This window comes from Morus notabilis, unplaced genomic scaffold (genome assembly GCF_000414095.1).
Source record: "Morus notabilis unplaced genomic scaffold, ASM41409v2 Scaffold75, whole genome shotgun sequence".
Taxonomy (NCBI): Eukaryota; Viridiplantae; Streptophyta; class Magnoliopsida; order Rosales; family Moraceae; genus Morus; species Morus notabilis.
Window position 1 is genome coordinate 559824 of NW_010361425.1, and position 15995 is coordinate 575818.

At 35.3% G+C, this 15995-nt stretch overlaps 1 protein-coding gene and 1 long non-coding RNA gene across 4 annotated transcripts; both read right to left on the bottom strand.

The window, feature by feature from the left end:
• Nucleotides 1–4130: 4130 nt before the first annotated feature.
• LOC21406623 lies at nt 4131–7013 on the bottom strand. Its single transcript, XR_002902327.1, has 2 exons — nt 6921–7013; nt 4131–4564 (listed from the first exon to the last, which is right to left on the bottom strand). It is a non-coding gene; the product is annotated as an uncharacterized LOC21406623 (long non-coding RNA).
• Nucleotides 7014–7831: 818 nt separating this feature from the next.
• On the bottom strand, nt 7832–14839 carry LOC21406624 (UDP-glycosyltransferase TURAN). Of its 3 annotated transcripts, none has more exons than XM_024166441.1 (17): nt 14722–14839; nt 14510–14610; nt 14330–14363; nt 13046–13101; nt 12821–12961; nt 12112–12260; nt 11938–12027; nt 11751–11817; nt 11605–11668; nt 11385–11499; nt 10388–10554; nt 10146–10256; nt 9977–10038; nt 9833–9885; nt 9661–9736; nt 8349–8477; nt 7832–8187 (listed from the first exon to the last, which is right to left on the bottom strand). In XM_024166441.1, exons 1-17 carry the CDS (start codon nt 14726–14728, stop codon nt 8134–8136), a joined length of 1476 nt encoding a protein of 491 aa, XP_024022209.1. In that variant the 5' UTR covers nt 14729–14839; the 3' UTR covers nt 7832–8133. The 3 variants fall into 3 exon arrangements, with proteins under 3 accessions (XP_024022209.1, XP_024022210.1, XP_024022208.1); XM_024166442.1 differs by having other exon boundaries at nt 7832–8157; nt 14510–14616; XM_024166440.1 differs by having other exon boundaries at nt 14510–14616.
• Between the last annotated feature and the right edge of the window lie 1156 nt (nt 14840–15995).

A 15995-nucleotide genomic window follows, 5' to 3' on the forward strand; every position in this document is an offset into this window, starting at 1 on the left:
TATAGAGAGAAAATATTTTTTTCTTTATAATAGGAAATTGGTCAGTAGTGTCGATAGCTAAATATTCACCTAAGTTATCTAATCCACTTTCTAAACCTTCTAATTTTAATCTAAGGTAAAAAATAACACCGAAACCATACAACATGGGTAATTTAGGCCAATATTTTTTTTAAACTTCTTTTCCCTAGAGGCGATAGGAACTCCAAAAACCTCGTATGTCCTAAATTCACTAAATAAAATATACATTCTTAAAAGTTCTCCTAACGCTAATGGTGAAGTTGGGTAATAGGTTCCACTAAGCTTTAAGGTAACTTCGTGAAATCTACCTAAAAAGTTATACAAGAGTTCGGCAATTTGCCAATCAGTTTTATCTATAAATCATGCTCCTAATTTTGCACTAACATAATTTGTTATAGCATCTTTATAGGGGATGCGTTGTTCAAGCATTATGTAAGTGGAGTTCCATCTTATGGGCATATCTAAGGCTAATGCTCTAGGATTTTGATTACATGCTTGTAGAAATCTAAACCAATCTTGTATTCTTTGATTACTACCTTGAATCCAAGCAATGTTATTTCTAATTCTTTTAATATGACCTAACATTGATTTTAAACCGGACTTTACTATTAAATTAATTAGAGACATGCACAACGTTGGTGAAATATATCATTATTACCGAATAAACTTAAATCATTTTCAAAAAGTTCTATTGCTTTAGTATTTGCAGTTGCATTATCTAATGTTATGGCCATTATTCTATCTCTTAATCTATATTCATCAATAACAGATAAAATTGTGTTATATATTAAATTGGCAGTATGTGATCCTCTAACACATTTAAAACCTAAGATTCTCTTATCCAAGTCAAAACCTTTATAATAATGTCCGGTTACAACTAAATAATCCTTGTTGGCAACTGCGGATCAAATATCCACCGTTAACGCAACGCAACCGCTAGTAGAGTGTAGAAGGTTGATTAATGCTTCCTTTTCTTGTTTATATAATTTTAATGCATCTTTCCTAAGAGTAGTTCTAGAAAAAAATTGTGCATTAGGATTATGTACAATTTTAATATACTGCTGCCAATTTCTTTGTTCAGTAAAACTTAGTGGTTGATCTAATGTGGCTATTAATCGTGTCATTTCCATATGATCAACTTGCGGATTGTATTTTCACGTGCTTAGACCGCCGGTTTAGCGGTCAAACGATAATTGCGTTTGGCGGAGATCAGCTCCGCCTCCTTGCTTTTGAAGACACTTTTCAGAGTGTCTTATTAAGTGTGTAGTGTTATGAATAGTGTTACCTTATAATTTCTCACCACAATATTTACATTGAGCTATGTATTTAATGTTACCGTTATTGTTGACCTCCTCGAATGTGTTGAAGTGCTCCCAAACTGCTGATGTGCGCTTGCATTTCTTCTTAGAACTTGCAACACTTGCACTAGCACTACTGTTTGCCTCTCCTCCACGGCCACCAATGCCACCACCATTACGTCCCCGACCTCTAGTACGTCCACCAAGGGTCGGATTTGCAGTTTCATCAGCAACTCTTTCCATAGTTTGCGATTCCTGCGTTTGAAAAACATTAGGAAATTGTCCTTCTTCGATGTTGAATTGGGCATCAATGGGAATATCACCACCATAACCAGAAGAAGCCATTATGAAAAGTAAGAGAGATAGAGAGCGCTTTGAGAGAGATTAAGAGAGATCGAGAGAGATTTAAGCGAGATTAAGAGAGATTTAAGAGATATTAAGAGAGATTAAGAGAAAATGAGAGAGAATGAGAGTTTTTTGGTGAGGAAAATGGTTGGGGGGAGGGGGGGTATTTATAGGAAAATTTTTGGGTTGAAAAAAAAAATTTTCCCCTAAAAATTTAGGTCCAACGGCTAGTATAATTTTCGGGCAGCTTTCAGGCAGGTCGGGCAACAGTAAAAAATCCGACTTTCGGGCAAAATTCAGGTTCGGGCAAAAAAAATCCGTTTGGTTTAAAATTCGGGCTTCGGGCAACGGTCAAAAAAATTCGGGCAACTCAGATAATGCCGGAAAATTCAAAAAAATTCTGGCGAACATCAGGGGACGACTTCTCCACGGCGGCGGACAGTCAGGGGGATAAATATTTTCAGGCTGCCCGAGTCCGTTCCCGAAAATACCATGGTCGGGCGGCAAGAGGCACCTGCCCGCCGCCTGAATTTGCACCACTACTCATAGCATTTAATACATTGCATTCTTACTGCAGCAAAAACAATAACAACAAAAATAATAATAACGACAATACAATAACAATAAAACATTGCATGTGGACACTATTTTAATTATTCTTTTATTTGCTAAGTATATTGTTTTTTTTAAGGGCCACTTTGAGGATATCTTCAAATGGCTAGGTGCGTGAGTGTATGAATACGTAATTTAAAAGTTAAAATTCTGATGATTTTATTTCTTCTTAAATATAGTGGTAGTTATAAGCCTCCCATCTTATAAAAAAAAATGTTACCTAGATAAAAGTACTAATAAAATCCTGAACGTCTGCAATGACATTAGAATTCTGTAACCGCAGAGATGAGGAGAGAAGGCCCCCTCTACTTTTTTAGCAACTGCTGCCAAGACAGAATTACAATCATCCCAAACGGCAACTCCAACATTGATGACACTCATCAACGATCTTGATGCTTGCACCCACATTAATATTTCCAACAACTTATTGCTGGCAATAAATGCACTGCTAAATGGGCAAAGTCTGAAAACAAGCTCAAAATAGGCCAAATGGCTGAGTGCTTCCAGACCTCTAATGCCAAACAGAACCACAAGGCAAGACTAGTGCTCTCCTCCGTCTCCCCTCCTCTTGGATACCAACAATCACACGGCACCTGTCGCCGGGCCATGAGAGAATTTGAACTAAGTAGAACCCGCCACCCTTGTTTTGCCACCAAATTATTAAAAGGCCGCAACGTCCAGAAAACCCATACCACTGTCACATTTTGCTCGACATAATTTGTCCCGCCTGACCAGGTGAATCTTAGGCCCCGATTATTTCGTTAGTTCGTTTCACAACTTAAATTTTTGCTACAGTGTTTTCTCTCACAAAAATTTAAATTTAACTTTTTCAGTTACAGTATTTTCTCTCACATGTTATCACTTTTTAACTCGAACGAGCGAAACGAATGAAGCCTTACACTCCTCACCACCACCACCACCTTGCCAAAAGTTGGATGTGAGAGACTGAATATTGTTAATAGAGTAGTCAGGATTTTAAAGACACTCGTGGCAGAGATGGAGGTAGTTTAGGCCGTGGTTTTTATAAGAACTCTACCACTGACAGAAAACAATTTACTCTCCCACAATTGCGACTTCTTCCAAACCCTCGCTCTAACATATCAAATACAACTCTGATGGTCTATACAAAATGCTGCTCTAGTTTCCGTGGGTAAATGCAGTTTTCTCATTTCATTTCCCCATTATAATTCAATATGGAATTAAAGAAAAGAGGCTTTGCATATTGCATACAGCAAACCAATAAAGAAGATCATAAAAATAAGTAAATAAAAACAAAGTAGGAAATCATTATATTCCTGATGTAGAGGAAACGGCCTAAAGAAATGAGAATTCAAATCAATCCACCATATAAAAAGCCAGTTCCAGGAATCCAGACTCTGAACCCTCTAAATTAAGCCTTTAAGTACGGCTCTGGATCCATCTGGACTGACGATTCCAATCCCCTTTCCAGGTTTGTCCCACGTTAGGATTAGAAACAGCAGTTTCTTCACTTTTTGTTTTGTATAACCGATTCAACCTATTTTGGAATTCCGGGGAAACTCCCCCCCACCCCAGAAACTGAGCTTCAATAAGCAAGTGAAACGACTAACGGGTGTTGGGTGTAAACGATAATACGCCGAGCTATTTCTGACCTGAGGAGAGCAAGGGGCAACATTCAATAAAAGCCATACTTTTAAAGGTGAAATAAGCACCTTTAAATTGTTTAGCCTTTGGCCTAAGACCGCTTGGTCTAGTGGCACCACGGGTTTGGGTGTATGGAGTTTGGAAGGAGGTTGTGGTTCGATCCCGTTTTTATATCAAAATAATTGTTGTCTTTGAGAAAGAAATTCTAGAGGAAAAAAAAAAAAAAGCATGAAATATAGGAACCACATTTTTATTCATGGTCTCAACAAAGCTTTTCTAGCGTATAACAGTTTTCTAGGTGAATTTACAATGCCAAATATCATAGAGCAAGATCCAAGGCACTCAAACTCGGACACTAACCATAAAAACAACAGAATCTACTCTTCCACGCTAATCCTTGAGTTCTCCTCCCAGAGCAACGGGTAAGCCTCCCACATCTGGTGATTGCGTATAAGAAATAGAAATCAGTTCAGATCTAAACTTATCTTCTCCATCACAATCTATTCCTCCGACGAGATTCTCTCCGTTCAACTTGTCGGACGATGGTTTCGAAGTAAGAACATTCTCCGGTAGAGAGTAAGAAATGGAAATAAGCGACTCTCTAGTCACTTCCTCAGGAACCTCCTTTTCAGGTGCTGTCTTATCCATATAATGGCGATCTTCTTGGTCTGCAAGAGAGCAAGTGACAACAGATATCGCTTCAGTTAGGAACATGGTTAAAATAATAACATGAAATCAGGCTCTCCATATGAAGAAAGTAGTAACTACAACAATCATTCACAAACAAGTTCTAGATTCCATTGTAGAAAAAGAATAATGAAACCAACTTGGAACTGATGGTAGAACTATTATTTTGATGTCCTTTTGACATGAACACAACTTCAACAAATCTGGCTTATATGACTAGTAAGCATGCATGACTTGTTGTATTGTGACGAATATTAGCATATGACAAGACAAGGCACATATTAAGGATATTTGCATGCCTAACATCGACTGCGGTACTCTTCAGCCTGTGTAAGCATAACCATTGAAATTAAGAATCGTCATGACAAGAGAATTATTTCTGAGCTTCGAAATTGTTCCCAAGGATATAAAACATACGCCCTAAAGCTCGTCTACTGCTAAAGCAAGGGGCATCAAGGAATAGTCTACAAGCTCAAACCATGGAAGGATATAGACATGACATCTTTTAAAATGCTCACATGACCAATAGCTCACCCTCACAGTACTCATCATGTTTTCTCCAGTTCTAGCATCTTTTCAGAAAAGAGAGACAAATAGTTGCACCCAAAAAAAAAAAAAAATGCAGAAGCATTATGTTTGTAATGCTATATGTATAGATAAGCGCATCTCCCCCAACTACTTTTAGCTGTCCTCCAAATCTTTAAGCCACAATACAAACTTTACAAGGCATAAAAGAACCTTGAATTGAGAAATCCAATGACACTACAATTAAGAAATATTCCCTTTGTATTTAGTTCTTTTGTTTCCCAACTCTGTACGTTTGTTTTGTGTACTTTTCTTGAGTGTTTTTCAATGAAATAATGCTTACTGACCAAGAACAACAACAACAACAATAATATATTCCCTTTATAAACTTTTTCAAGCATATGCAACTACAGGCATTCTCTTAACCCCTTTTAGCTGTGAGAAGTACTGTATCAGCAAAATGAATATGTTGTTCCTATTTCCTCTTTCCACTTCCTTTGTATGAATAGTGAAACGACTTCTAGGGCCATAACCAAAGTTCAAGCTCATAGGAAGAACTCTAAAAATAGCATGATCAGCGAATATAAATTATACTCAAATATTCTACTACAAGATCGAGCAAAACAAAAGCTTAGTGTCTCCTGACATTAAGCATTATACTAAACAAAGTTCATGCCTACAGCAACTAAGGTTGTTTTGGATTTTTTTGCTTCGTCGAATATGATTCTAAGGTTGGCTTGGATTCTTTTGCCTCGTTGGAGTGTCCAAAGAATTGGGAGAATGAGAATCTGAGGTTAGAAGTGTGAATTTGGCTCAAGATTTCTGTTCCTTTAATTTCATTTGGATTTGGAGGATAGGAAGTGTAGCTCAAGGTTTAGCAAGATGGGTGATCTCATCCCCTGTTGTGTGGTTCAATGGTTCCTTCTCAATTCCTAGGACCGAGTTTCCTAATTTTCTTGTTTACACTACTTCTTTCTTTTGTCCCTGACGTATTTTTTTTTCCCTTCTTCTTTATAAAGATTATTTACTGGGGAAAAAAATGCCTACAACAACTAAGTTCTATCCATTGGCCTTCTCTTTCGTTAACATTTTCCCCCCAAAATCCAATCATTAGATTAATATAACCAAAAACACTTCCTGACTTTAGAGGAAACCCAGCAACACAAATGAGAAAATTCACCAAGTTTCCGAAAATAAAAAAGCAAAACCATCAAATAACAAAGAGCACCAAAACAAACCAAGAAAAGGTTACTGAGTTCAGATAAAAGTTATGTCCTCCCAGATCAAAAGAACTTCTTTCTGGCCTTGTTTCCATGTTAGGTAACTGTAAATAGGCATCATATAAATAGATTATCATCTAATCCTTGGACATCATCCATGAAAACTAAACCCCAATTTCTTCTACTCGAACAAAAACTCTCTATTGTCCAGTTTCACCATCACTTACATCAAAAGATTCAATCTTCTTTTACAATACCTCGGTTTTCCTATAATATACAATTACAATTCACAAACCACAGAAATTTAATGCAATACATGAACAAAAAAAGAAACTTCATACATAATAATAAACCAAAAAAGAGCGAAAATTATCTGTGCTTCACACCGATGGATGAAAACCGACATGATTAACAAAAATATCGATCTAATTGCGAGAATATCGAAAACCGAAATTAATCGAACATTAAAGAAATTAAAACTAACACCAAGAAACGAAAAGATTAAAATCTATTTTCGTGTTCAAATAATGAATCGATTGAAGCACATAATCTGAAAAATCGAGATAGAGAGAAAGAAATGATTATTGATTACCGGGATTGGTCGGGAGTTATACATTCGATGACGTATCTGATCTTCAATCAATCTGGTTTTCTGCGTATCTCAGTATGACAGTATATATCTATCTGTAAGACTTTTTTTCCCTTTAAAAAATAGTATGGTTTATTATTTTATTACTATTTTATTATTTTATTGTTTTATTACTATTTTATTATTGTAAGGGAGATTCTTCCGGAAAGAACGAAAAGCAAAAATATTTTACCTCCTTCCTCAGTCCGCCCGGTGACGTTTTTAAAAGGAAAACAAACAAAATAAATGAGGATTTTTATTATTTTAAACTTTTTTTTTTAATTTAAGTTGAGATGTAATTTTTTTAAAATTTTTTATTGTAATAAAAAAAAAGACATAATTTTTTATAAGAGCTTCTTATTGTAATAAATTAAAATTAAAAACAAGAAATTGGAAAATTGAATGAGCCTAAAAATATTAAAAAGAATTTTATTATTTTGACACTTAACTTTTAAAAAAATACCTATTTTGCGCTTCCACTCAATAAACCCCAAATTAATTTAATGAGTATCAGGTGAGGAGAGGCGCCGTGGGCAAGAGAGGATAGTGTGGCCGTGGCGCGGCTTTGAGCATGGCGCGGCTTTGAGCAGGCGATTGGCCAACGCAGGGCTAGGTTGGCGGAGGAGACTAGCGAGAGGGCTAGGCGGTTCTATCGTTATCATTTTTTTTAGTTTTAGGAGTGCCAATCAACAAATACACGTCAACACCAGGAGGCTTTTTATGTAATTTGAAAAGGGAAGTTTTTCTCATAAGACTAAAAAAATAAAACTATCGATAATTCTATTTTTTTTTAGTCATTTTCAGCCGTTAAATCTGTATCAAAACTGTATGTTCTGTATATTTTTTCAACGGCTGAAAATGCCAGATTTCAGCAGTAAAACTCGAGTGATCTCATATCGATTATTAAATATGAATAACATCAGCAGAAGTCAAAAACTAAGCACGGCTAAAGAAACAATTACAACAATTTTTTTTTTCTTGCTTCCGAATATATTTTCGTGTTACACAAGCACAGTTCCATCATATCTTAAGATGCAAAAGTTTGGCCAGCCAACTGTTTTGATCCAGTATTCGAACAGAAGCCATCTGCCATGCGAAAGTCAGTGCCTGAAAGGATTCATTGTTCCCGTGCAACGAAACGATCGACCAAGTGGCCAAACAACGGGGAAACCAGAATTCAAATGACATTCCGGGAGATGACCTGCAAGTCGCTAATCACTTGATCAGGACACTACAAGAGGAGCAGATAAAATAGTAAGGATTGTATCCTGAGCATTGCTATAAGGCACCGGCGGTGCTAAGCACCATCCACTAATAAAAAAGGGATAGTGCTCCTAAGCATTTTTCAGGTATGGGGCTCTTGAAATCCTTATTTCATATATGTAAAATTACCTCTGATATCAACGGCTTGGCATTTGCTTCCCACTCAACATCCCACCTTGCCGAAGAACCCATTTCTAGAGCACCATTCTTCAGCAACTTCAGTGCATCACATGCATCTGGGAAACCCTTGAATAGATGCTGTGCAGGTTCATACCAAAAGACGACATGGTCAAACAAAATGCACATCATGCAATAATCTGACAATTTCGTAGAAGTAAATAAAGCTATTTTGGTCATCACGCTTGGTTTATACGGGTATTGGGGGCTGTTTAATTTAACATCAACCCTTCCTAGCCGTCAACCTCCCCTGTGAAGAATTATAAAATTTTAAAAACCTGTAACGCATTTTAGCACGAATGTGCCCTTAAGAAAGTCATGAATCATGAAAAGGAGACTAATTATAATACATAATAATGTAAGAACGATGCAACACCATATACAAGATGAAACAATTTTTCAACCAGCAGGTTTGCAGAAAATTGGCTAAACCATCTAACCAGTGCTTTTGAGGATACCAAGATGTGTTTAAAACTCATTCTCCCTTACCCCTCACAGTGATTCATTATCAGAAGAGAATGGACTCGAGTAAAGGTTTGGTAGGAATGACAGAGAAAGGGATGGAGAGAAAGAGACATTCCTTTTTCTGGTGGTAGAGAAGACAAAAAGTAAGGCCAGAAAAAAAAACAAAAAAAGATGGAAGAAGATATTTATGCAGGCCCACAAAAACTCCCAGAGTATAACATGAATTGTAGGATAAAAAACTTGAAACTGTTGTTTTTTAACAGTTTTTATAAGTTAAAAACAAGAAAAGACAGAAAGAAATAGAGAGAGAGAGAGACGAGGGACAAAGCGAAAGATGTCTTGTTTTGAATTCTTATATCAGAAGTACATCGAAGAAAATGAAAACGTCTTATATCAGAAGTACATCGAAGAAAATGAAAACGTCCATATTTATAACGAATCTGAAGTTACTGTTCAACTTACTATTCACATTTTATGTGGGTATATTTGTTTCTTAGTTTAATACGAATAGCTTGTGCAGCACTAGTGTGGGTCCAAATTCCGATGGTAATTTGGCAAGAATTACTTTTATATTTTATCTTCCTTCTGCATCCCTTACAGAACAAAAGACGTAATAACCAAATAATATGAGGGAGAGACAAGCTCCTTCCTTTTCCTTTTTTTTTTAATTATTTTAAATCCCATCCTGTTTTTGCCTATCAATCCTTTTGTTTCATCAGGATAAGTAGAAGATGAGACTGACAAATATCTCATAGTAATTGATGAAAGCCCAATATATCCACCGAGTGGACTAACTTACCAAAAGTTCATCAGCTAGTTCCGAAGATGACGAGAAAAGAAGACCGTCTTTCTCCACTGTCACTAGCTCCTTGATGCTTAGAACCGAGAAAACAAAATCAAGAGTGTCAACTTTGAAGTAAAACATAACTAGATGAGTACTCTTAGATGCCGAAAAATATTCAGAGAGTTACCATGAGTAAGAAACAGCACAGACGGGCAGTCCACAACCAAACATGTCCACAACCTTACACCAGAGATTGAGAAAGATAAGTTTCTACGAAATAAGAGTCTACCTTAACCTTTTATTTCTATGCAATTTCAGTTCTAGTCTATACCTTCATGGGAAGGTCCAACCCTGATGAAGAAGTATGCAAGCACACACCAAGATCAGCAGATCCTGTCAATGTACCAAAAGCATAAATATGTATGACAGTCCAAAGAAGCAAATAAAGTTAAAGGAGCTAAGGGAAATAAAGCATAAGCAATTGAATATAAATGACATACCAAGGAGCAGTGGGTAGTCCTCAGCTGATAGCCACATGGTACGAAACGCGACACGTTTGAGGCGTAACCTCTTTATCTTTTCTTCATATTTTTGTTTTTCCGGCCCTTTGCCTTCATGTAGTTAGTGAAGCCCACCATGTATGATTTTGAACATGCATAAGCAAACGCTAAAAGGGATCTGACACTTCAAATTTTTTTTTTTTAGTGATCTGACACTTCAAAATGCGAAACAGAACCATTACCTGTAATGACAAATATCAGCCTAGGATACAAATATTGCTTCCCACCCGACATCTCATTCCAAACAACGTCTTCTTCAATTGAATTATCTTCACCTAAGATCGCAGAAACGCGTCTGTCATACATCACAGCTGCTTCCAAGAGAATTCCAAAATCTTCATCCGGAGTCCTATAGAATGTGAAGCCATGAAATTAGTATCTCATTTTCATTCCTTAAAGGAATGGGATTTTTGCCAATTAATTGGCATATAATACAATCTCTCTTATGTACATAAAGTACAGTTTTAGTTATAGTTGGAAAGCATACACTATTTGAGAAAAGGACTAATGCAACAATTTTTTTTTTCCGAGACCAAGGCTCTTTTATTTTGGAAAGATGGCATTTGATTCTGAGTTCCCACATAATTTCTTCATGATTCTGAAGTCCAAGATTGGGCAGATAGTAATCATATACAGAGCAACTTAAGTTGTCAGTCTGGCTAGTGAACTACTGCCATGTAAGCAATAACCGCTTTTAATTTGAACTTTTTTAAAATTATACCCTTCCCCTAATCCATAGGACCAGAACCGAAGCATTTCAACATTTAAACTAAAAGCTGATTCAACAATTTCTCAAATCAAGTACACATATCGTTGGCAAATATTAGGAGCTGAAAATTTCATGTATGTAGCTAAGCAACCAATGTTGAAAGCAACAACATAATACCAAAACATGCATGCATGCAACTAGCAGATATTCACATGCAAAAAGATGAAGGAATGAAAGATGCAACACTGAAAGGTGAAAAAATATGAGGAAAGCACACGCAGCTATAAAAGTGTCCTCGTCAAATATTTTAATGCAACACAAAGGGCAGAATGTATTGTTTTGATATGTATATGACCGTAAAAGATTTCAAACGATACCAAATCAAATTCTAAGATGTGCAATTGTTGAGGTATATATATCTCCCTCACCTAAGTATACATACATTTGTAATTCATAAACTAACAGCTTACCAGCTAGTGCTGCTAACAATCAATGCTGGCCTGTTTTGTTTTAAAACAATGTCAGTGCCAACCAGAGTGCTAAAAAGAGTATCATCTAGATCCTTCGGGGAGAGTCCTCTGCTTCCTACAAATTTTGATTAGTTTTAAACCATTTTCAATAATATATATATATATATATTCAGTTGAAATCCCCAGGCAAATAATAAATAAATAAATAAGTTTAAGTTACCGATGGTGGCACAATCTCGAAATCCATAAGGCTCCCTCAGAGCTTCATCCAATCTACAAAACAGCTATAGATGGTCCACATGTTATCTTTCAGTCAACAAGTCAAGAACACTAAAATCTGGCATGGAAACATCAACATACATATACCTTGTGCTTTTCCTCAAGAGTTGCAGGATGGAAAAACTCGGGAGGCTGATCATAGAGAACTGAGGCTCTATTAAATCACAAAAAATTTAAAAAAAAAATTAAAAAAAGGGGGTTACTTAGCATTTGTTAATAGTAAACATTCTAAAATTGAAAGCTGAAACTGTGAACACCGAGCTGACCCTCTTACTTAATAGACCAATTTTGAGCCAATTCATGTTGCATAGCCTTCGTCACACATAGAGAACCATTAGCCATCTTCCCAAAATGCCGCTCAAACCTTATAAGGTAACAGAAAATCACATCTGGTGCACAACCAAAAATAAGTCCTCATTATAATGTCCAGAAGGATGTTGATATATACCAATGGTATAATGCCACAAATCGACTACTTCTTCCAAGGGACAGTGCCAACAAAGTGTATCCAAAGTTATGCCAGTCGATAATAAATGCAGAACCCCTTAGCCAACTTGCCCATTTTACAGCCACCAAAGTTGGAACAGAAGGTGGATTCTGCAGAAGCAAAATAATAATAATTTAACATTTTCTCATACCAAATTAACAATTCCTGATTAAAAAAGAAAAAAAAGGATTACACACAGACAAATGAATACTATACTTTTTTATGTAGGAAACAAGTTAATCTGATGGATGAAAAGTTTTGTGAGTTTGTAAAAACAAGCAATGTAGCAGTCATCACAGGGATATCACCAAAAAAAAAAAAAAGAAGGTGATAATACGATTCTTTCAATTAGGAGGGTATTAACTTATATTGCTTGTCAGGTAGTTTTTTCCCCCTTCCTTTTAGTACAATGCAATAAAGAATGCCGACCTTAATTCACTTGAACAGTTCAAGTAGAACCTTAAATGCAGAAATAATATATATGCAAACATCTAGGTTGAGAGATATATATATAAGATGGTCTAAGGAAAAAACTTAATCGGAAAAGAAAAGGGGAAAATCGTGCTCCATTGTACATGAGTCTATTATTGTAGACAGCAGAAAACACAAATGACAGAAATTCTTTAACAAAAGAACCTTACGTCCTACCAAGTGAAAATTGCAAGCTCACCTGCACTAAGAAAACATCAGGAGCGGCTATCTTGAAACAAAGAAACCAAAGAAGCATGAAGAACTGAATCAGTGGCTTAAACAAAAGCATAAAAGGTTTGAGGATCTTGGGTAGGCTGGGTGGAACAGCGGGCCATTGCTTCTGCACAGCAATGTCAAAACAGAATTTATTTTCAGCTACTGAGATAGCTTTACTCTGTCAAGAGTAGAAGTGAATAACAGATACCATTTTGTGTATATGAATTGATTTATGCTCCAATATAGCAGAATAGGGTTCTGAACCTGTCCAGCCATTCAAATTCACAAATAAACCAACAGGCATTAAAAACCTTTCTTTTACTATAAGAGAACCTTTTTTTTTTTTTATAAGAAACTGGAAACTTTATTATTCAAAAAGAAATATACAAAGGGAAGATGGATGAGCTCTACATCCCAAAGAAAAATACAAAGGGAAGATATATAGGTGTTATTTTGTGCTTGATGCCTTTTGTTGAGTGTTCGGTTTTCTTGTTCTGTTTTGTATTTCTAATCAGAGAACCTTTTGAAATGTGTAAACGTCCAACCAGAGAAAAACCGGTCATATTAACTGAATAAACGCACAACATTTAGGTCACACGAATATAACACAGGAAAAAGCTAAATGCATTTAGATGTACACATAATTACATGCATAAATATAGTTGCCAAACATTTCATCTCGCTCCTAGCACAAAAGGAGTCTTAAACCCAGACCCGGCACTTGGGTCATAGGCACATGAACATAAATTGTGTCACGCAGTGTTTGTGTGCTGCGGTAATAGCCTTTTGACAGCTCTACACAAACACCCAAATCACCAAAAACAAAGAGGCCTTGAAATTTCTAATATCCCCAGCACATATGTACATATTCCAAAGCAATTGAAAATTTCCACCAACACAATCAATTTGAAGCAAAGAGAAGCTAGAAAAGAGTCAAATCCATGGCTTAAGGGGAAAACCCCCAAAATAGGAGAGAAAACAGCTATGATTCCAATATGTCAATATTCAGCTCCCATTACAATAGCTACTGCGCATACTTGCAATTACAAAAAGAACCACCAATGTCAAACAACACACTAAAATAATAATAACAAACAAATGAAAGGGACGACATTGCTTTGATACATTATAACAAAAAGCAAAGCCAAATTGACAAGCTAAGACAAACGACAATGCAAATATAAAACCAACTTTAATAACTAAATGTTCCTACATCACACCGAAACTTAACAAATCTCTCACAATTACGAAGGAAAAACTAGGCTGCAGAAATTTATGCAGTGACAAGCTTTGAAGATAAATTATGAACAATGGAAACAAAACACTAATACTATAAGATATCACACATCCACTAAAAGATAATTTAATGTGGGTTTTTCTTCCCTAGTTCGGTTAGTTACTCAAATCTTAAAAAGCAAACCCATCCATTAAAAAAATAAAAAAAATAAAAAAATAACAGAGAGAGAGAGAGAGAGACAGAGACAGAGAGTACCTCCATATGCAACAATGTCGACCTCCAAACATGCCTGGAAGATCCATTGAAAGATCATAGGTCAATTAACTAAAACAATAATTGAATTTTCCATACCATTTCAGAATTTAGTAACAAATTGACATATATATTTACATATATAAACATATATATATATATATATAAGAAGGGAATGTGAACCTGACGAGCAAGGGAAAGGGCATGATACTGCATACGAGGACTGCGACCGATGTCTCCCAAGACGACGACGCACGCCCTTCCTCTCTTCCCCTTCTTCTTCTCTTCTCCTACCAGAAAAATAAAATAAAATAAAATACAAATTCTTTGTGAAATTGAGATGATGAAGATAGCGCGGGTAAATCGAAAATGAAAAGGGAATATAATATATTTACCCGCCATAACCGTGTGAGTCTGGAATTTCTCCTGCAATCTGATTCCTCCGTGATAGACAACAGTGGTTTCTGAATCCAAGATTTCTCAATGTGATATTTTTGTATATTTGGAGACGAAACGGAGAGACGAAGAAGAAAATTATGTATGAAAATTTTTTCGTGTTAAATTTGACCCAGAAAAAGAAAATTAATTAAGGAATGGACATCAAATTGGTGAAGTCATTTCCTTTACTTGGGTAGAATTTAGAAACGCCACTTCTTTTTTTTTTTAAGGGAATAGAAATACCACTTTTACTTATTCCAAAAAAAATACATATTCTAATTTCTTCAAAGTGATTTTTAACCCCTTTTTTTTTTTTTTTTTTTTGAGTTTTTGAACATTTTTACCATAAATCGCATCTTTGTGCGAGGAGCTTTTTAAGAATGGAGTTTCTCCGGAAAATTACATTAAATTAAAAATATATATAATAAAAAATTTTAATATAAATTAAACAGTTAAAAATAAAAAATTATCAATAATTTATTTTTTTAATCCTATTAAAGAAACTCCTTTTAAGAATTGTAACAGTAATCCCAATTAAGCAATCATAATAAATTAAGACATCGTTTAGTTTGTAGATTTGAGTTAAGATGTTATTTTATATAAGAGTTTTTCATTATAACAGAAAATATTAGATGTGATTTTTGTGAGAATTTTTAACTGTAGTAAAACTGGAATTAAAAACTCGAATTAATAAAATGAACGAATCCTAAAAATTCACCAAACTACTTGGTCAACATGAATTTAGACCTCGGCTTGAACCGAACTGACTGAACACACATCCATCAAAAGATAGAACCACATATCTGAATTTTTTTGTTTGATGAGTTTTGTTTAATTTATTGTTTTTTATTTTCTCTAATAGTTTTACAAAATTAATTCGAAGTACATTAATAAAAGAATAAGTTGGATACCAATGAAACAGGATACCAATGTGATAGTTAAAATACAGAGTATCAAATGCAATGCTAAGTTCTGATATGAATGTTAAAATTTGCAGAGCAAAAAAAATAAAAAAGTTCTGATATGAATGTTAAAGTTTGGGATTTTGACAAAGAAAAAAAAATGTGCACGTCATTTTAGTATGACCAATGGATCTCTAATTTCTAATACCTATGGCCAAAATCAACAGTAGACAGTACAAAACTGAAATTTGTAAAGTAAAATCAACAGTTAGTTACACATTGTAGTTGATTTCCTACAAACAAAAACATTCGTGGACGTTTGGTTTACG

What these genes read in the sequence shown, in the direction of transcription:
- LOC21406624 (XM_024166440.1), bottom strand. An exon ending in CAATTCATATACACAAAATG is followed by an intron (nt 12,962 to 13,045) that starts GTATCTGTTATT and finishes ATTGCTGTGCAG; the next exon opens with AAGCAATGGCCCGCTGTTCC. An exon ending in CCAAGCCGTTGATATCAGAG is followed by an intron (nt 8,188 to 8,348) that starts GTAATTTTACAT and finishes CTCCTCTTGTAG; the next exon opens with TGTCCTGATCAAGTGATTAG.